Source organism: Ilyonectria robusta (genome assembly GCF_021365365.1).
Source record: "Ilyonectria robusta strain PMI_751 chromosome Unknown BGZ61scaffold_15, whole genome shotgun sequence".
Lineage (NCBI taxonomy): Eukaryota > Fungi > Ascomycota > Sordariomycetes > Hypocreales > Nectriaceae > Ilyonectria > Ilyonectria robusta.
The window spans coordinates 570820-589671 of NW_025764449.1; the positions used below are offsets into that span (position 1 = coordinate 570820).

Here is an 18852-nt window from a genome sequence, read left to right on the forward strand (position 1 = left end):
ATCAGAAATGGGTGATACTAGTGCACTCTGACTCTCTTCTGGAGAGTTCGAAGCTAGATAGCTATTAAACCCAACAGAGTCTTCGCTTGAAAATGTGCGACCAAGCGTTGTGTCTTGGGCTAGTAGCATCGCTTTGCCACTTGGCGTCCAATTTACCATCCGCTTTTCTAGCTCTGCAAGCTGATTCCGAAATAATTCTTCGTGCATTGCCATCCGTTGATCGAACATTTGGGTGATGGTTGGTCCTAAACCAGAGATCTCCTGTAGTATCTCTGTCCCTTGGACGGAAATGGCTGAAGACAGGTTTCTAGATTCAGAGATCGTAAGGCGATGTAGGTCATTTGTTAGGTCGCTAAAAAGTCAGCTCTCATTAAAATCTTGGTGTCACAAACACTTACAAGCTAAGCAACAAGACCTGTGCCGATAGCCTGGTATAAAACTCAGAGAACTGCCGTCTGAAGTCGTCAAACTTGGCTTTCTGAAAGGGATATTGAAGTCCCTTGACGATAGATTTTCCTTGGTTCTTCAAGCTGGGAGATGGCGATTGCTGGGATTGCTTGGCATGGAGCGTTTCGAATCCTTGCATACACAATTTGCATGCATCCAGACTGTCCTGAAGTGTCGATCTCAATGTCTCCGGTGTGGCTGTCGGCCCTGGCTGGCGTTCTTCAAGTAAGCGGAGGAATTTTTGCAGGCTTTCGGCTTCCTGGCTAAGCTGCAGAAGATCATCGCCTCTGGATTGGTAGCTGCGGCAGTAGGAGATCAATCCATCGCACAACGTGATCCCGAGGGAGGCCAGACCAGCGGCACCTGTGGTGATAGAGAAGGCGTCCATGATAGCAGTAAAAATGAGAAATGTAGATTTAATGATGGTCGTGCGTGTTTCCAAAAGGCTTGATTGTAAAACACCGCAGACTGCGTTATGTAGGAACGTGAGATCGGGGTAAGATTCTCAAAGTGAGGCTGGCGGTGAAAAGCAGGGCTGTATAATTATACGCCAAGCCACCATAAATGCATTTCCAGCTGATATTTGTGTAACCCGGTTAGGCAGACCTGCAGCATTGGGCTCGTAGGTAGATACGCAGCCGCGTAGTGCATTCTTCTGGTAGGGAAATATTCCTTGTAGGCCAGCAGCATCCGATACACGCCCACATGACTCCCTTACTAAATACCCCGATAGAATTCATTGTCTAAGCAAAGTCCGTCTCCCATTATTCCTTGGCTCTCCAATTTTCTGCAAATTATTGACGGCTGTGGCGCTCACATCGGTCCACCCTTCTGCGACGTCTGCCACAGTCGCGATATCAAAACGATGGCCGGCCCACTCTCCTTTCTGGCTCAAAAGCGTCGGGGAATCAGCGTCAAACCACAGTGCAAAGGTGACAATGACTTCCCCGAGGCTGTAGGCGTGGTCTGAATTGGCGATGACCTCATCTCGGATGTATTGCCTAGTAGTTAAGTTGCGGAGCACTGGTGAGCTGCTTGGATCCGTGATGCTGAGCATACGGCGCTGAAGCAGTCGCTTCACTATTCCTCTATCGTCGTCGGTTAGGCGATGTTCGACACGTCGCATGAGTGTACGCGGCCTCTCCCCCGCCCGTTCGTCTCCTTCGAACCGCATCTTTTCTGGAAGAATTGCGTCTGCTAAACGATACATTGCTTTTGCTCCGTGTCCCTCCCATTCGTGCTGTTCTTCATCGGTGGCTATGCCGTAAGGGTAGCTGGATACCTCAGCTCCCACATAGATGAGCCGATCGCCTGCCCAGGGTGCCGCGTCTCTAATCAAATGAGCCTGAGCCCATGAGGCGAGAAGTCGGAAGAAATAGGAGCACGAGAGGGACAGACAGAGAGTATCTTCATCGATACCAGTGTACGCAAGAGTGAGCACGATAGTGTCGATGATCTCCTGCGGCAATTTCAGTAATGGAGAGCTGGGACTTCGCCCAAGGTTAGCAAAGGTCCAGGAAAACGATATATATCTCACAGTACTTACCTTTTCAACTTGGAGGCCCTAATGTTGCCGCTTGGAATGTCGACCGGAAACCATTTCGGCACCTGGAGAAAGCCAACCAGCTGCTCGGCTGACCTGCCGACAAGATACTCAGCAAGGTTGAACTCACGACGGAAGAGCGCGCGTCGCTTGTCGATGTTTATGAGTCCCCCAATTTCTGCCATCGTGTTATATCGCCCAGTGCACTCTCAAAGATGGCGAAGGGAAAAGAGAGATGTCAACAATGAATTCGCAGCTGAGGCTGAGTATGTTCTCGAGTGGGGTTGGGCCAGGCAGCAAGGATACAGTTGGCGTGCAAAAGTTCCGACAATACGTCTAGTTCAATTACCTGACGATAAGGGAGTTTATAAATGAAAAATATAACTAATTAAATAAAACTAAAATCTTATTATTTATAAATTTAGAATTTATGGTAAAATAATTTTTATAGTTAGCAATTTTAAAGTTGTTGGCATTTTTGCACGTAGCTGTACTGTAGTAAACATCGAGACATGGATCTACGAATTAATTCCCCGCATTTACGCATCGCTGCCTAGAAGTCTCGTCGCAGTCAGGCGAACACTTAGTAGCTCGATACGGCAGCGAGATATAGACTGGTCAGTATGCTTAACGGCTTCAAACTATTGGTCTCTTATGATGCTATGCCAATTCGCTCAATCTGTTCCACTCGGGGAGACCTGTGATTCCCTTATATCTCGTCTTAAAACATATCTAATTCGGCCTCCTCAATCCCAGGCAATCCAAGAATGGCCCATCGTGACACGCGACGAGGTACGCCTTCTCACTGTCCGACTTGTTGAAGTGCTTAATCTTGGACCACGCAGGAACCGCAAAGGTATCGCGAGATATCCAGTTAAACACAACGGTCTGGCCAGACGGCGTTTGCACCTCGGTACGGCCCTTGCCCTGGTAGCAGTGGTAGATGTACGAGGTAGGCTCTTGTGATTCCACCGTCGTTCCCGGGTTGAGGCGCTCTGCTTGCACGCCGAGGATGTTGGAGAGGGGCTTGCCATCTTTTCCACGGTAGTGGTAGATGGCGTACTTGTCCTCAGTGGCGTTGAGGGCAGTCTCGACGGGACCCCAGGGGTGACGCCACTCGCAAGGGTCAGTAGCACTTGAGATTTGTTAGTAATTGCAGATACTCGGGGAAGTAGGCTGGTTAACGTACGTGCTGGGATATCTCGGGCTGGCGTAGCCCTCGGCAAAGTGGACCGGAGCATACCGGAAGAGCGGGAGGTTCAGCATATCCAACCAGATGACGGGGCTGCTACTCTCGTTTCCGTGATCATGCCAGTGCCATGGCGGCGTTACTACAACATCGCCACGGACGAGAGGCATCTTCTGGCCCTCCACAGCTGTGAATCCCTCTCCATCGATGATAAAGCGGCATGCAAAGGCAATGTGCCGGTGCGCTGGGGCTGTTTCGCCGGGATTGACTAGTTGCAAGCCACCGTAGATGGTGTCTGTGGTATATGGTGATGCTAGACCATGTGTTAGTAAACGCCGGACAATCTGAGCAACTGAGTACAAGGCAACTTACTCATGCTCGGGTTCACCAGCATCAACACTCGTCTCTCGGCCTTCTCCTCTGGTACCAGCCGACCCGCCGTTTGCAAGTAAGGCAATGCCTCTTCGTACTTCCACATGTGCGCCTTCGCAGTGGGGCTCGGGCTTTGCGGAACCATGACGTTCATTTGAGACCACAAGGGCTCTAGGTGCTTGGAGGGCAGGGCGCTGAGATACGACTTCATTTCTTCGGTCTCGACCTCTGCGGCGGGCGCGGCGTTCTCTGTGCTGACGTAGCCACCCATTTTGGACGATTGATTTCAAAGGCTGGATTCAAAGTAGCAGTGTGGGTGATTTGAGTGAGTATGGCTTGATCGGAGCAGGCGCATTCAAGGCGTTTGGCTTTATAGAATCGAGCGCCGATGAGCAAATGGCCGTGGCCGGGGATTGGAAGCAAAGTGACTCTGGGGTACAGTCGTCAATATTGGCACAGCCTGTGAGAGTGAGCTGATTAACCCGGATACAGCGGCGAGGTGTACTCAGTCTGAAAGTCCGAAGGGTAACAGTCCTTGAAGATCTCGGAAGGGATTCATTCGGGTCCGCATAACCCGGAAGCAGTCTCGGAACGCGGCTTAATATCGAGATTGCGGGCATCCTTCCGGTCGGAATAGCCTCTTATTGGCCCACCACTTCACCCGCTCCCCTCCGCACGCGTTGCACAATTGCATCAGATCTCGCAATCGGTTTTAGTCGTGGGATTTGCAGGATGTTTATAATCAGAAGCCAGACTCGACGAGAATCCCAAAATGCGCCTCCTCTCAAACAGAATACTATCTCTATCCCGCAACATGTCTTCCTCCGGCTGGTCCCGTCTTATCCGCTTCGTTGACGACAACGGCAACGAGACCTTTGGCGACCCCGTCGTCAAAGATGACAAGGAATTCGCCGATCGTCTTGCGCGAAATGACCTTTGGGCTGTTGAGTACAAAGGCGAGAGCCCTACGTCAGCGCTGAGCAAGGGTGAGAGCGTCCACGTCAAGGCCATCCGGGATATCCTCCGGCCAGCCGACGTGCCAATCATCCGCTGTATCGGCCTCAACTACATCAAGCATAGTATGTCTCCCATGTGTATGAGGAAAGTGGACAATAGTAACACTCAATTCTAGTCAAGGAGGGCGGCCGCACACCCCCGCCGTATCCTTCACTCTTCATCAAGCCCTCCACCTCGGTGACTGGCCATCTTGATGACGTACCCATCCCCAAGGTTGCCCAGGATGGCACGATAGATTATGAGGGCGAATTGGTAAGTAAAATATAGTATCTCAATTACCAATATTTCTAACCCCCTCAAGGCCGTTGTTATTGGAAAGACTGGCAAAGACATTCCCAAAGAAGCTGCCCTCTCCCACGTCGCTGGTTACCTCGCCTCTAACGACGTTTCCGCCCGTGCCTGGCAGCGCGACCCCAAGAAGGCCGGCGGCGTTCCTCAGTGGTGCTTTAGCAAGGGTTTCGACAAGTTCGCCCCTCTCGGACCGCTGCTTGTATCGCCTGCGATTGTCGGCAACGCCTCAGACCTCACCCTGAAGACTCTCGTCAACGGCGAGGAGAGGCAAAACACCAGCACCGGCGACCTTCTCTTCGGAGTGGAGGAGATTATCGCCTTCATCAGCCAGGGAACTACGCTGGAAGCTGGAACTGTTATTCTTACCGGCACGCCGTCTGGCGTTGCCATGGGCATGAAGGAGCCCAAGTACCTCAACGACGGAGATGTCGTCGAGGTCAGCATCACCGGGCTGGGTTATGTGAAAAACAAGATGGTGTTTGAGTAAAATATCTTCGAGTAGAAATTAGAATTCATTAGCCTATTAGACTTTTCCGTACACGAAATACGTTCATGCCCCATGATTACTGTCACAATCTACATAATACCGGCCCCATGCAGATTGCAGGTATTTTCATGCATTATATACTGCGACAATTACTCATTCAACAATTCCCAAGCTACCTGCATGTCAGTTAACCACGACAAGTCATTAACATCAAAGTTGAACTCGGCCAGATCATGTTGGTTCAGATCGGCAATTGGAGGCGCAAATTCATCTGCCAGCCGTTGCAGCAGGTCAGGTAGCTCCGGATCAGCTGAGGCATCGTACATCCCATCTGGTTGAACCTCCTCATTCACTCCCGGCGGCCCCTTCCGGTTAGCCATTGCCGATGTGATGGCACCGCTGGGGACAGCCTGGAGGATCTTGGACGAAAGGATATGCAAAGCTGCGACACATCTGCGGGCCGATTGGCCAAACTTCTCGTGAGCCTTGAGCACCGAGATTGCCTGGCCCCAAGAGCGCCCAATATCCGCAGCGAGGAACACTTCAGGCCGCAGCGTGGCCGCTATGAGAACGGTGGCGGCGGAGTAGACGTAGTACACCCGGTACCACCACGCAGGAAGAAGGCCGACGGTGCTGTTGAGGGTTTGGTGTTTGAGGAGAGCCGTGATTATGCTCTGCGCTGTCGAAACGCAGAAGAGCGCGCCTTGCTCAACGAAGCGGGCTTGTAGGGTATCGTCAATCTTGGCGTTTTCTGCGGGCGACTGTGCGAGACAAAACCGACAGAGAAGAGGTCTTAGTAACAAAATTCGGGCGTGAAGAAACCTGCAGCATGTTAGTCTCCGATGAAACAAGACTAACGAAGAGAGATTGGGGGACATACCGCATACGAAGAATGACAGCCTGGCGCTGAGAGATTTCATCTTGCGTGGTTTCCAACATATTCCACCTGAGATGGTTCGGTAGACGGTTCTCCCATCTGCTGAGAGACCTGTCTAATCGAACCACCTTGTCCAAGTCTTCGTCCTCGCCATCTAAATTCTCATGCTCTGTAGAATGAGATTCTTTTACCTTTGGTCGAGCACCAGAGCCTCCGTAAAAAGCTATCATCGTTTGATGGATGATCTCATATAGTCGAACGGACTCGACGAAAAATGACATATAGCCTGTGTCCTTCCTCGTTTCGACTCCCACAACGTTCATACCAGGAGGCGATGAAAGAGGCAGCGGCACCGCAGTTGCAAGGCATCCAGAAATCATCGCAGGGCGTCCATGGGTAACAGATACCATCCTATTCGCATTAGTGCATGTTACCAGGCAAGCAAGCCAAGACGTACCGATCCATCAGGACACATCCGTACCAGACCCTCCGAAGTAGTTCTCGCTCGCCGATATCTGGTCGCTCTGCTGAAGTTTCTGGCAAGTGAAGTCCCAAGCTTTGTGCCGTCCTAATCGCCGAGCCGACAAGCATCCAAGTCTGGTGCGGGTGATATGTGCTTTGCAGGTACTGGGTCGTAACCAACAGGCATTGCACCAACTCAAGAGATCCAGAATCCCAAGGACTCATAGGTAGTAAATCCTGCGCCCGTCGGAAGTAGTCGTTACTTGATTGTTCCCTCTGCTCTAGAGACTGAGACTCATGGAGCTGCGTGGAAAGAGCCAGGACGATATTGAGAGTGGCGACAAAGGTGCGCTCATCAAAGTCAATGGCCGTACCAGCGAATATGGCGTTGTACGCACCCGTCCACCGCTGCTTATCCAAGAAGGGGTAAAGAGGGTCTACATAGTACCAATACAACTCCATCAGGTGGTCTGCTTGCCTCCGCGGGGGAAGGACGTAGGAAACATCTGAAGCCATCATGTCGCCGGTCCTTGGAGCACCCATGACGGAATGAGAAGAAGCGACTACATGCCGAGTGCCGTGGGTCGACTTTCCAAGTCGAACATCTATGGCCTTTTTAATCTGTGAAGTAAAGGATCCAGCGCTGCTGATACCAAAGAATTCTCTAGTACCTGCTTCTTCATCAACCACAGCCGTCATGGAGTCGATCGCCGACGGGGTAACCGAGCGTACAGAGGCTCCAACTTGGTGTTGGCTCAGATTCTCATCCGTATGCCTGCTCCCAGGAGTAGTTCCCGCTGGAGATTGGTTCGACACGACATGTGGTCTAGGTCTTGCCTCCAACGGTGACTGTGATGCCGGGATGGCGTAGCTGATGGTTGGTCTGGGGCCCATATCCGCCATCAATGACCGGTATTGGGTATTGGGAACTGGGGGAGAGGAATAGTTGTCATCGCAAATGCTGTGATTGGTTTGGTCCTCCATAGTCTGACTGCGTACAACACTATTGCCGCTGTATTTGCAGTTGTCCCGCAAGCTGAGTTTCCTTGAACAGGAGCCACATGCTAGCCGTATGTCAGTGTATGTAATTTACTAATATTCGCCGCAGAAATACAAGTAAACGGTTATAACATACGGCAGATCGGGGCAAAACAAAACAACCAAATATGTCGTCATACGCGCCAATGCAACTACTTACTTGGACGGGCACCATCACATTTTATCTTCTTCGCCCGGCAATTCTCACAGGCGACGTCGATTTTGAGTCGCTTGGGTCTCGGCCCTTGGGCTCTAGAGTGTCCCGCTGCTCTCTGAGGAGGATCCATCAGCCGCCTCGCACCCACTCAGACGCAGCACGGGTTGAAAGATGCCCCTGGAGGACGCTGTGAACCTCGCAGATCGCGGGATGCAACTCCACTGGACTGCACTGTGGAGCTGGGCTTCGGATGCAATGGCATAAACGGAGTGGAGTGAATAAAGCAGTCGCTATGGCCGCAAGATAGCTGTCGCCGGAGACGTGGAAGGGGATGCTCGGAGGGACGCTCGGGAGGGAACTCGGAGGGGAATGTTCGGGGGCAACTTTCGGAGGGGATGCTTCAATCTTGCACAACCGGATAACTTCTGGCTCCGGATGATTGTCACGTCTTCATTTGTCCCGAACCAATCGGAACGCGTCTCGGTTATAGATTACTACTCCATGGATTGCGTCCCACATTCCCCGCATCCATTCTCCGCTAATCCATCTCCGTCCTTTTATGCGCCATTCAAGTTCATGTCATCTGCGTGCTTCCGTTACTTCCGCATCTCGTCGAACTGCGGAACGCCTTCCACGGCCTTGGCCCACGCGGGTCTGTTTTTGACGAAGATCTCGCTGCCGGGTTGGAGGCTGAGACTGCTCTAAGTCAGCGGTAGGTCCGGTCGAGTACAGGATAGTTGCGACATACCCTTCATCCAGGATTGATGTTCGAACGAGATGGTACACTCCTTTGGCTGCGCCGGGAATTGTCCAGAGAGTACATCCGCAGGTTCTGCAGAATGACTTGCCCTTGCGGTTGCCGCTTGATGTATCGGTGAAGCCGAATTCGCCAATCGCCTCCCCCTCGGCTGAGATTTCCATGTCTTTGGTCGCAAACTTGGCAATCTAGTAATTTGTGAGGTTTTCTTTTCCCGTGATTGAAGCTCTTAAAGACTCACTATCTGGTGTGTTCCTCCGGCTCCTTTGCTGCAGTGCTCGCAGAAGCACGAAAACACCGCCACCGGTTCCGATGCAATGCTAAACTTCACAGCGCCACAGAGGCACTTTCCGGTGTATGGAGCTGACATTCTGGTGCAGATTTCGGTCACTTTCTCTTACTTTGTCGTGATTTCCGTCGCAAGGTTCGTCTTAATCATCGAGTATTATATATATACATCATGCCAACATCCAGGTCTCAACCGCCCAACAACACTGGGAGGGGTGTATGCAGCCGGGATGCGTCGAGACCTTCCGAAATTGTGAGTCCGGACGGCTAGCTATGTACTTCGGAATGAAACGCAGGTATAGGGACACACCGCGAATTTCTTGACCTTGATTTCTTCCACGCCCCATCGATTCAAGCCCGAAGGGATTTTTTAGGGTCAGAGACTGGATGGCGTGGTCGGAACCAAGCAGGATTTGTTGATCCAAAATGTAGAATGTCTGCATTTACTCTCAGGCGTGTCGAGGAAAAGAAGTTATATATGAGAATGGTAGTTGAGCGGGAGAAATGGCGTCTAGATCTTACTCCAAATTTTGTAGGTGCTTAGTTTACTGTTTATGGCTTTAATTTAGTATCTATTCTAACGCAGTATCTAAATCTACCGGCCAAAGACAAACTTTTCCATCTGGACGCCAACAGACTGGAGGATCTCAGCGGCTGATAATCCATGTGAAAACAGGTACTCTCCTGCATCAACCACCCACTGCTTCAGCTCCTCGTCGTAATATGCCACATCTCTGACTTGAACAGACAATTGTACAGTCTTCTTTTCTCCTGGCTGGAGCTGAACCTTCTGGAAGGCGACGAGGGCCTTAACCGGGTGGTCAGCAGATGGCGTAGACCTGCCGGCATAAATTTGCACCAGAGTGCCACCTGCTACGCGACCCGTATTGGTCACATCGACGGTGACGGACAAGGCATTATCCGCTTGCTGCTTGGTCACGCTCATAACGCCATACTCAAATGACGTATAAGACAGACCGTGGCCGAATGGGAAGTTGACCTTGGCTCGGTCAAGGCGATCATAGTGTCGATATCCGACAAATACGCCTTCGGCATAGGTGACCTTCAGCTGACCATTAACATACTCGCCAGGGAAGTTTCCATACGCCGGCGCGTCCTCGATATTCTTGGGGAAGCTAACTGGCAGTCGACCCTCGGGGTTCACAGCGCCAGTGAGCACATCTGCGATCGAATGGCCGCACTCCTGGCCGGGGAACCAAGCCTGAACCACAGCCGCTACCTGGTCCAGCCAGGGCATGGCTATCGCAACACCAGTGGAGTTTACGACGACAGTCTTGGAGTTGGCTGCTGCAACGGCCGAGACGAGGGAATCCTGGGTGCCCTTTCGCGGCAGATGGAACGAATCTTGATCCCGGCCCTCGGTTTCCCACTGAGGGTCATGGCCGGTAAAGACGATGGCGAGATCTGCGTCTTGCGCGACTCGCACCGCCTCGCCCTCGAGATCGGCGTCGTGGTCTGATTCGAGCGAGAAGCCCACACGCACGCCACTGCGGCCCTCGAGGATCTTCAGACCAATCTTGGTCGGGGGATCGCTGCAGATGCGCAATCGGTAGGTCTTGTCGGCGGCGAACTTGTGGCGGAACTCTTCTTCGGGGGCGGCAAGGAACAGAGAACCCATGGGATCGGTGCAGTTGCTGGTTTGCTCAAAGACGAGCTCGTCATCGACGAATACTCGCGTTGGCCCAAGTCCAGAGCACGCGATGTAGTGGCTTCCCGACTCGGCCGGCGTGAAGTCTCCGACAATCTCCAGCCTCCTCCACAGTGACTCTTGCGAGCCCAGTGGCGAATATGCCGAGGTGAGTTGCCCATGGAGAATTGAAACTGGCTCAGTCTTTTCGCCCTCGAACAACAGGCGAGTGAAACCTGGCTGTCCATCGAGCGCAACAACCTTGGCACAGGTGCCGTCGCGGTAGATTGCAGGGAGAAGACGCTCTTTATGGGCGCCCTTGGCGTATGTGAATTCAACTACATCTCCAAGGGCTTCGTGCAGGCCATCCCAAGGTGTGACTTTGCGATAGGCATTGACGGATGCGCTGCCGCCACCGTGCGCCATGGCATCTTTAGAGAATCCGATCAGGGCAATTTTCTTCCCCTTGAGGTTGTCCTTCACCAACGGCAAGACGTTGTCCTGGTTTTTCAACAGCACCATTCCTCGCGCACCGGCATCTCGGATCATGCTTCGTAGCTCAGGGCTGTCGGTTGTCTGGCTAGTTGCGGCAGGGTCTTCCAGTGTCTTCAACTTGAGGGCAAACCGAATAACGGCGCGAGCACGGTCGTCGATGGTACTTTCCGAGACCTCACCGCGCTGAACGGCTTCGACGACTTCATCCGTCTTGCGGATTCGTGGCGGCCCAGGCATCTCCAAGTCCAGGCCAGCGTTGAGCGCCTCGGCCACAGAGTTGGTGCCACCCCAATCACTCATCACCAAGCCCTCCCAGCCCCAGTCACCGCGCAGAACATCCTGGAGCAGCCAGTTGTGCTGGTCGCAGTGCACGCCGTTGAGGTGGTTGTAGGCAGTCATAAGCGCCCAAGGCTTGGCCTCTTTAATAGCAATCTCAAACGGACGCAGGTAGATTTCGCGCAGCGCCCGCTCACTAACGGTCTCATCAACCGTCGTCCGCGCCGTCTCCTGCTCGTTGGCGACAAAGTGCTTGATGGTGGCCGACACTCCGGAGCTCTGAAGCCCCTGGATGACCTGCGAGCAGAGCTTCCCCGCGAGGAACGGGTCCTCGCTGAAGCTCTCGAAGTTGCGGCCTCCCAGCGGGTGGCGATGGATGCACACCGTCGGGCCTAGCATGCAGTGGACATTCTTGCCGCGAGCCTCTTTGGCGAGAGCGCGGCCGAAGCGGTTTGCAAGCTCGACGTCGAAGCTCGCTGCGAGGTTGCATGCAGCGGGAAAACACGCGGATTTGATGCTGACATCTGTGGCTGCTGAACGCACTCCATTCGGTCCGTCTGCAGTCTAGGGTTGTATCAGCATCCCTGTTGATAAACAAAGATGGTCTGCCTACCTTGATAGAGGGAATACCCTTTTCACTTATGCCGAGAGTCTCTGAGAAGTTCTTGCCAACAAGAAGAGATATCTGAGGTTTTCGTTAGCGTCACTGCCAATCTCGCGTGTCTCAGGTGTCCAACCTTTTCTTCCAGCGTCAACTTGCTAAGAATCGCCTCAGTTTCAGCCTTAAACTCCATCGTGACGGTTGTCTGAGAGATAATTTGGTCGTAAAGCAGTCGCAGGAAGCCCCTCACTTTCAAAGATCCAATGCCTTGTACTTGGCTCCAAAGTGAGCCGTAGTGTTCTTGGCCAATCATATGTCGTTCCGACTTTTCTCGGAACGAGTCTTCGGAGCTATTTCGGGGACCTGAAAGGGAGAGGCACTCCACAGCATCCTCGGATGTCAGAGTAGTCATGACTCGGACAGGATCTAGCGCATTGAACCCCGAGTTTTCTATTCAGGCTAAACATTGCGAGTTGGGGGCGGTCTGCGGGGTTTGTGGTGGAGTGATTGAGGAGTAATCCGCGCCCTCACGTTGGTGGCCGTGATCCGCAGGTAACCATCGCGTAATTTACTCCGGATCACAGACGTAGTGTTGCACTCTTGTATTATTATTGGGTACGATGTGAACCATGCGTGGCCCATTGGTGCAAGAAGCTATAAACAATCCACATCAACGTATATACAGCACAGTTAGGTAGAGTATGAAGGAGCGGAAGGAAATAAAACGAACCACCATGTATTCTATGATATGTTTGGCGTTTTATTTATGCAAGGTCGACCAACTACCTCTCCCTGTAAGGCCTTGCTTCGTCATGACGTATCGGGTTTCACAACTTTGAACATTCTGGACATCTAATTAAATGAGGACATCAAATATGACATTGAACTATTAATCCAGAGGGATATAAATTTAGCCAACATAGATGCGTCATAGGCCCTCGAGTATCGGCATACGGTGGCAATTCATGTTATACATGACGCACACCTAAGCATCCTCGACCTGGTCCACGTTTCCACCCTTCTTTCTGTTCTTCTCATCCACATCTCCTCCCTCAATATCCGCAAGCTTGCTGTTTCCATAGGCACGGAAGGAGCTGTCCTCGAAGACCTCTTGGATCTCCTCTAGGGTGTGGCCCTTGGTTTCGGGGAAAAGGAACCAGATGACGAAAAGAAGACAGCCAAGGATGCAGCAGAAGAGTATGTAGTACTTCCATCCAATCGCTTTCATCGCAATGGGGTTGACTTGGTTTCCAACAACCAATCCTGTGAATGTGGTGATGTACATGACGGACACACCACGGCTTCGGAGCGTGTACGGGTAAATCTCGACAATGTACGCCTGCAGCAGCGGCGCCCAGGCGATGGCGTAGAAGAAAAACGTGATGAAGATGAATGCAACAACAACCTTTCCAGTTGTCTGGTCGTGCGTATCGATGAAGTGCGCAGTGAGAGCCGTCCAAATAATATAGCTGATCATCATGCCACCCGTTGAGGCCAGGAAAAGCGTTCGGCGACCAAGCCGGTCAACCATCATCGCTCCAACAAATACGGCAGCGATCCAGTTGGACACTTGGAGCAATCCGTTGATGAGCGTTTGATCTTTGCCTTCGGTGATGCCAACCGTGTTGAGGACAAGGAATAGGTAGTATGAGCTATTCGTCGTAGTCAGCTTGGGCTCTTGGTTCGGATGGGACAGGAGCACTTACACAATAGAGATTCCATTCCACTGGGCAAACCATCCCACGATGACAGCGATAAGTGTACGCTTCCGGTTTGCGGGCGTGCGAACCAATTCGAGCCAAGAGTTTTGGGACATGGCATCGGCCTCGTGCGTAAGGGCGCCCTCGATTTCCGCCATCTCAAAGTTCACCAGGGCCGAGTTCTCGTCTCCTCCAGCATGGTATTTCACAAGGATCTTGCGGGCCTCGGCTCGGCGGCCGTGTGCGACGAGCCATCGGGGCGATTCGGGGAGGAAGAAAATGGCGAGAAGTTGGAGGGCGGGGAGGAGGCCTTGCAGCATGGATGGGATTCTCCAGCTCCAGTCTGTGTCGAGCTTGAAGGTACCGTAAGTGCACCAGGCAGCAATAATAGATCCCAGGTACTACTTCCGTATTAGTCTTGAAGTTTCTGTTTCCGTCCCAAGCCATCGACTCACAAAGGATGTGGCGTACAAAGCCGTCAGCTTGCCGCGGTGTGTGGGGTATGCAAGCTCTGTGATGAGGATAGGGCTAGGCTGAGCGAGGAAACTGGTGAAAAAGCCAAGAACTGCTCTGGTAGCGATAAACATGTTGATGTTCCTTGCCAGTCCTTGCATGATGGCGAATGCGACACAGGCAATTGAGCCAATCGCAATAGTCGGCTTTCGTCCGATTCGATCGCAGAGATAGGTAACCAGGAAGAGGGCAACGACCTTTCCGGCAGGGTAGACCGAGTTCATGGCACCGAGAAGAGCGCCCTCGGGGTGACCGAAGTATGTTTGCCACTGTGGGAGAGTCTGGAGGCCGTTCATCATCGATCCTAGGATTGTTAGTCGAGGCAATTACTCCAACGACCATGGAGACCTACCATCGTAGCCAATCGCACCGGAGGAGACGAGGGGGACGAGCAGGAGGAGGTTGAGCTTGATGAGATGCGGCGTACGATACCACGGGCGAGAATCATTGGGGAGGACCTGTAGAATTGGTGAGCCACTGTCGTGATGATGGGCATTGCCGCATTGGAGAATTGTCTCCAACGCCTTCCGACGGGCTTGACTTACTGCAGCGAGCTCATGGCCAACCACGGCGGCGGCCCCCTTCTTTTCGTTCCTGTTACGAAGACCCATTGCGACGGAGCCAGGGGAGATGACAGCTTGAGTCGACAAGAGAGTGTGACAGGTGTCTGATCGATGGCGATCTCATGAACCACGGGACGTAAGGGGAAGCTGGCCCTTTATGATGTTATGAGCTGTGTGACTGTGTCAAGATCAAGATTGGTCTGCAACTCTGCAACCCCACAAGCTCCTTGACCGACCCCACGGGGAATGGGTTCGTCGTCCACGTGCAGTGGAGTCCCCGGCCTCAGCTCCCGGAGCGGAAGGACCTGGCGTATCCCATGATCTCGAGAGTCTCCAGTGTGGAGATAATGCAGCAGGGACAGGGCGTAAGGATGGATCCCTTCACAACCTCGGAATAGGGCATTCGGATTGGGGTGAAAAGTTGTCTCCGGTTGTCCGTCCAATCGGAAGCCATGAATCTCGGAACGTCTTGGTGGGATTGTTGGGCTCCATCACACCCATTCGTCCCAAGCCAGGTTTAGTGTCTCTGTCTTCGTGAACCGCAACACCGGGACACCTCGACTACGCGTATCTCCCCCGTGCTAGACCAACTTTGCGATTTAGGCAGTAGATTTTACAGAGTTGTGGGGAACAAACCACACTACCGGTTGTTGACGGACTCATGATATCACGTAGTACGGAGAAGGCGTTCCCCGCTAAGGCCGGCTAAATTTGTAGCTCTCATGATCCTCCAACCTGTTTCTCCAACTGTAGCTCATGATTGCCCCCAGCTTTATGAAGAGCTTGTGGAGGTTCAGTTCACAAGCCGGGAAGTGGAGGCATGAAGTAGGGGTGCTCCGGAATTGTAGCGGAGGTCGCTGGGTAATACAGAGTTCCCTCAGGTGCTATAGGGTAGTTGAACTGATGGAGATGGCGGTGTCGTTTTGTGATTGCTGGTAACCATGTCAAGAGTGCTCTACTACATTAGTTTCAGGGTACATTAGGCAGAATAGCCTGGCTATGTAGGTGACAATTAATCCAAAGTAAAAACCGATCCGCAGGATAATAAGGTGGATATTACGAAGTCGGCACCATTACACATAATGTTACTACTCTCCGTCAACGCCAGACATTGAGATAACTTCCCGTCTCTCTCTACTGCTAGATCTAGGGTAGGCTGTTCTTGCTCGAGCCAGTCACGTGTGGTATCAGGTGATAGAAAAAACACCAGGTCATCGGCTCTATCCATCGGAAATGCTCCGAAATGCGGATCGCGGCCGAACTCCACCTGGAAGTCTTCGGCACGATGCCGCATTTTCCGGGCACCGAAGCGGCGGCCACGGCCTGCTGGACACCAAATCCATCGGTCCGCCTCCGAACCGCTCAGCGAAGACGGAATTACGATGAGTCAGAGCAGATTGGCCTTAGAGTTTTTTCCTCTCAATCCCCCGTTGAGTTGAGCTTGTCGTTCTGTAAATGCACCCGCAACCATGACGCGCCAGGAAGTTGTAAGAGCTGAACATGCTCTGCATGACCAGGCGAATCTGCTGCCGCGCCGCCAGCTGATCTTGGCTTTCGCTACGCTCTCCGTCAACATGCTCATTGTCGCGATTGACCAGAATGGGATCTCCGTCGCCCTCCCCACCATTGCCGCTGATCTCAACGCCGAGGCTACCATCTCGTGGGCCGGTACCGCAAGCCTGTTAGCCAACACGACGTTCCAGATGTTGTACGGCCGTCTGTCTGACATCTTTGGACGCAAGACCATCTTCCTTGCTGCCATCGCCATGTTGTCCATTGGGGACTTGCTGTGTGGATTGTCTCGCAGCGCCGTCATGTTCTACATATGCCGCGCCATTGCCGGCATCGGCGGCGGCGGCATCGTGAACCTCACAATGATCATCGTCTCGGACATTGTAACGCTGGAGCAGCGAGGCAAGTATCAGGGAATCAACGGTGCCATGGCTGGACTGGGCAACGCGGCGGGGCCCTTTCTCGCCGCGGCCTTGATCCAGAAGACGTCATGGCGCGTCTTTTTCTGGATGCTCTCGCCCCTTGGAGCTCTAACGGCTTCTCTGACGTATTTCTACCTGCCAAGCAAACCGCCGACGGCAGGCTTCAAAGAAAGCGTGAGGCGGGTGGACTGGATGGGTTCTTTTTCATCGTCAGTAGGAGTCATCCTTCTGCTCATTCCCATTACCGGAGGTCTGTCATATTCCCCTCTCTGATTACAATGTGTGGGTGAGACTAAACGGACAGGCGGCGCGTATTTCTCCTGGGATTCGCCTATGGTAATAAGCATGCTTATCGTTGGCTTTGTGGCTTTCTTGTCTTTTATCGCCTGGGAATGGAAGCTTGCAAGACTCCCTATGATGCCAGGCAAGTACATAACATCCTATCCGTCGCTTCCATTTGCTAAACAGAATTTAGTCGACATATTCAGTAACCCTGTGGTTGTTGTCATGTTCTTACAAAGCTTTCTCTTTGGATCTGTCTATCAAGCGTACTTGTATTACGTCCCATTGTACCTCCAGAATGCTCACCAGTTCTCCATCATGACCTCAGCTCTTGTTTATATACCTCTCGTTATAGCACAGAGCCTGATCTCAATTCTTTCTGGGCAGTACATTTCTCGTCGGAAGCGATACGGCGAGGTTATTGTCTTTGGGTTTGGCATCTGGACCCTGTAAGTCGTTTGAACGCCTGCCCTGTCATCCGCTAACTAGAAGATCCAGAGGAGCCGGCCTAGCGTTAATTTTCAACCGAATTACCACCCCCGGAACAATTGTCGTGGTTCTGCTTCTTGTTGGAACAGGAGTAGGCTGTGTTATGCAGCCTACTCTTGTGGGTCTGCAGGCCCACTCTCCGAAATATCGTCGTGCCGTCATCATATCGAATCGAAATTTCTTCCGCAGTGCCGGCGGCGCGTGTGGTCTAGCTATCTCGGCGGCGGTCCTTCAAGCTCGATTGCGGGCCACGCTGCCCCAGGAATACAAGTATATTTCCGACTCTACGTATGCATTGCCAGAGTCGGTGAAACACGTTCCTGGGGTGCTGGATGCGTATATGGCGGCGAGCCACGGTGTTTTTATCCTCCAGGTACCGTTGATCGCGATATGCTTCCTCTGCACAGGTTTTATCCGAGACCGAGGTTTGGAACCGCCAGAGGACCATGATAACTAAGAACAAGTTGTCTATCGAAACCGAATTGGTTCTTAAAAGCAAGGCAGAATTTGCCGAGGCTGTTGCTGAAGTAGACGGGGCACAAGGACGATTCTATCAGCATTTGTCTGCAGGCCTACGAGAAAAGACCCGAACGGTATTTCACATCAATGCTGTTGCCTGAAGGGGTGTATGGGAGCAAAACTTTTCCTCATACTGTACCGGAAGGTGGTTTGAGTATGCCGATGGGCTGTTGCGCAGCAATCGGCGATATTTGGAGGATCTTGGGTTCTCCAAATTCTTGGTGAGTAAAGTAAGTTTGGGAAACAACACCACGAGAAACGCACGAAGCGATATTCGTAAGATTGTTGTAGAAATTTAATTAGAATGGATGGGATACGAGAATGCTTAAAATAGACACTAGATTATTTGAGGATAAACTTTCTACTAGACAGATTGCTTTTGCCTTCTCCTCTCACCATGCTTGCCCCCATTTCACGCAACTTGGGATGGAACCTACGGTGGTCCTTTCTTTCTTTTCTATGGGAGCAGGCCAAAGCCATGGCCAATATCACGGACGCCCTACTTCCGTCGAAGCTTTTCGTTATTGATAAGTATTTGATCTTCTCATATTGGCCGCAATTCCTAAGCCCTAGATCCCTGCTTGCCCATATTGATCAGGGATGAGTCGTAACAGGCTGGATCAGCTCCCCACTATGCCCGTCTGGATTAGATGCCCAGCAGGCGTAAGAGAAGGGCCAGTGAGCAATATTTGGTTGTATTGGTCTGATTTCCTGGGTATGACCCTGTGAAAAAGTGAAAGTGGCTCGTAAAACCGGGTGATTTCCAATTCTTGTAGCAAATTTTGTTCCGTCCCGTGCCTCTTGACTTGGCACGAAAAGAGACTAGCAAGCAGACGCAACCCTCCACATTTAAAGTTTTCCCTTGTACAAGGCAATTAGGCCGTTGGGCGTATTTGCTCATGCGGCC

General features: G+C 52.1%; 7 protein-coding genes across 7 annotated transcripts; 2 read left to right on the forward strand and 5 right to left on the reverse strand.

Moving 5' to 3' along the window:
• Positions 1-394: 394 nt before the first annotated feature.
• BGZ61DRAFT_357289 (uncharacterized protein) lies at positions 395-835 on the reverse strand (the record flags this gene model as incomplete). Its single annotated transcript, XM_046240865.1, has 1 exon — positions 395-835. The coding sequence occupies one exon, from the start codon at positions 833-835 to the stop codon at positions 395-397; it is 441 nt and encodes a 146-aa protein (XP_046101935.1).
• A 7-nt stretch (positions 836-842) lies between these two features.
• Positions 843-2246, reverse strand: BGZ61DRAFT_59399 (uncharacterized protein). Its single transcript, XM_046256818.1, has 2 exons — positions 1994-2246; positions 843-1937 (listed from the first exon to the last, which is right to left on the reverse strand). Exons 1-2 carry the CDS (start codon positions 2173-2175, stop codon positions 1184-1186), a joined length of 936 nt encoding a protein of 311 aa, XP_046101936.1. The 5' UTR covers positions 2176-2246; the 3' UTR covers positions 843-1183.
• A 476-nt stretch (positions 2247-2722) lies between these two features.
• BGZ61DRAFT_424219 (RmlC-like cupin domain-containing protein) lies at positions 2723-3822 on the reverse strand (the record flags this gene model as incomplete). The annotated part of the gene is made up of 3 exons (XM_046243594.1): positions 2723-3125; positions 3180-3492; positions 3552-3822. 3 exons carry the CDS (start codon positions 3820-3822, stop codon positions 2723-2725), a joined length of 987 nt encoding a protein of 328 aa, XP_046101937.1.
• A 543-nt stretch (positions 3823-4365) lies between these two features.
• BGZ61DRAFT_495695 (uncharacterized protein) lies at positions 4366-5346 on the forward strand (the record flags this gene model as incomplete). Its single annotated transcript, XM_046250928.1, has 3 exons — positions 4366-4630; positions 4684-4820; positions 4870-5346. The coding sequence occupies 3 exons, from the start codon at positions 4366-4368 to the stop codon at positions 5344-5346; spliced, it is 879 nt and encodes a 292-aa protein (XP_046101938.1).
• Positions 5347-5495: 149 nt separating this feature from the next.
• Positions 5496-12138, reverse strand: BGZ61DRAFT_356756 (uncharacterized protein; the record flags this gene model as incomplete). Its single annotated transcript, XM_046240814.1, has 8 exons — positions 5496-6168; positions 6227-6634; positions 6681-7730; positions 8629-8825; positions 8879-9031; positions 9554-11908; positions 11958-12029; positions 12082-12138. The coding sequence occupies 8 exons, from the start codon at positions 12136-12138 to the stop codon at positions 5496-5498; spliced, it is 4965 nt and encodes a 1654-aa protein (XP_046101939.1).
• A 719-nt stretch (positions 12139-12857) lies between these two features.
• Positions 12858-15085, reverse strand: BGZ61DRAFT_424230 (general substrate transporter). The gene is made up of 5 exons (XM_046243595.1): positions 14704-15085; positions 14511-14616; positions 14101-14462; positions 13652-14046; positions 12858-13597 (listed from the first exon to the last, which is right to left on the reverse strand). The coding sequence occupies exons 1-5, from the start codon at positions 14767-14769 to the stop codon at positions 12931-12933; spliced, it is 1596 nt and encodes a 531-aa protein (XP_046101940.1). The 5' UTR covers positions 14770-15085; the 3' UTR covers positions 12858-12930.
• A 1087-nt stretch (positions 15086-16172) lies between these two features.
• On the forward strand, positions 16173-18296 carry BGZ61DRAFT_59425 (major facilitator superfamily domain-containing protein). Its single transcript, XM_046256835.1, has 4 exons — positions 16173-16905; positions 16960-17079; positions 17131-17386; positions 17436-18296. The coding sequence occupies exons 1-4, from the start codon at positions 16191-16193 to the stop codon at positions 17881-17883; spliced, it is 1539 nt and encodes a 512-aa protein (XP_046101941.1). The 5' UTR covers positions 16173-16190; the 3' UTR covers positions 17884-18296.
• The last annotated feature ends 556 nt before the right edge of the window (positions 18297-18852 follow it).

Excerpts from the sequence above, each read along its gene's own strand:
- BGZ61DRAFT_59399 (XM_046256818.1), bottom strand. The coding sequence starts at position 2,175 with ATGGCAGAAATTGGGGGACTCATAAACATCGACAAGCGACGCGCGCTC. Across the intron at positions 1,938-1,993 it reads AGGGCCTCCAAGTTGAAAAG|TCCCAGCTCTCCATTACTGA; the intron begins GTAAGTACTGTG and ends CCTTGGGCGAAG.
- BGZ61DRAFT_59425 (XM_046256835.1), top strand. The coding sequence starts at position 16,191 with ATGACGCGCCAGGAAGTTGTAAGAGCTGAACATGCTCTGCATGACCAG. Across the intron at positions 16,906-16,959 it reads GCTCATTCCCATTACCGGAG|GCGGCGCGTATTTCTCCTGG; the intron begins GTCTGTCATATT and ends CTAAACGGACAG. Across the intron at positions 17,080-17,130 it reads AAGACTCCCTATGATGCCAG|TCGACATATTCAGTAACCCT; the intron begins GCAAGTACATAA and ends AACAGAATTTAG.
- BGZ61DRAFT_424230 (XM_046243595.1), bottom strand. The coding sequence starts at position 14,769 with ATGGGTCTTCGTAACAGGAACGAAAAGAAGGGGGCCGCCGCCGTGGTT. Across the intron at positions 14,617-14,703 it reads TTGGCCATGAGCTCGCTGCA|GTCCTCCCCAATGATTCTCG; the intron begins GTAAGTCAAGCC and ends CCAATTCTACAG. Across the intron at positions 14,047-14,100 it reads CTTTGTACGCCACATCCTTT|TACCTGGGATCTATTATTGC; the intron begins GTGAGTCGATGG and ends ATACGGAAGTAG.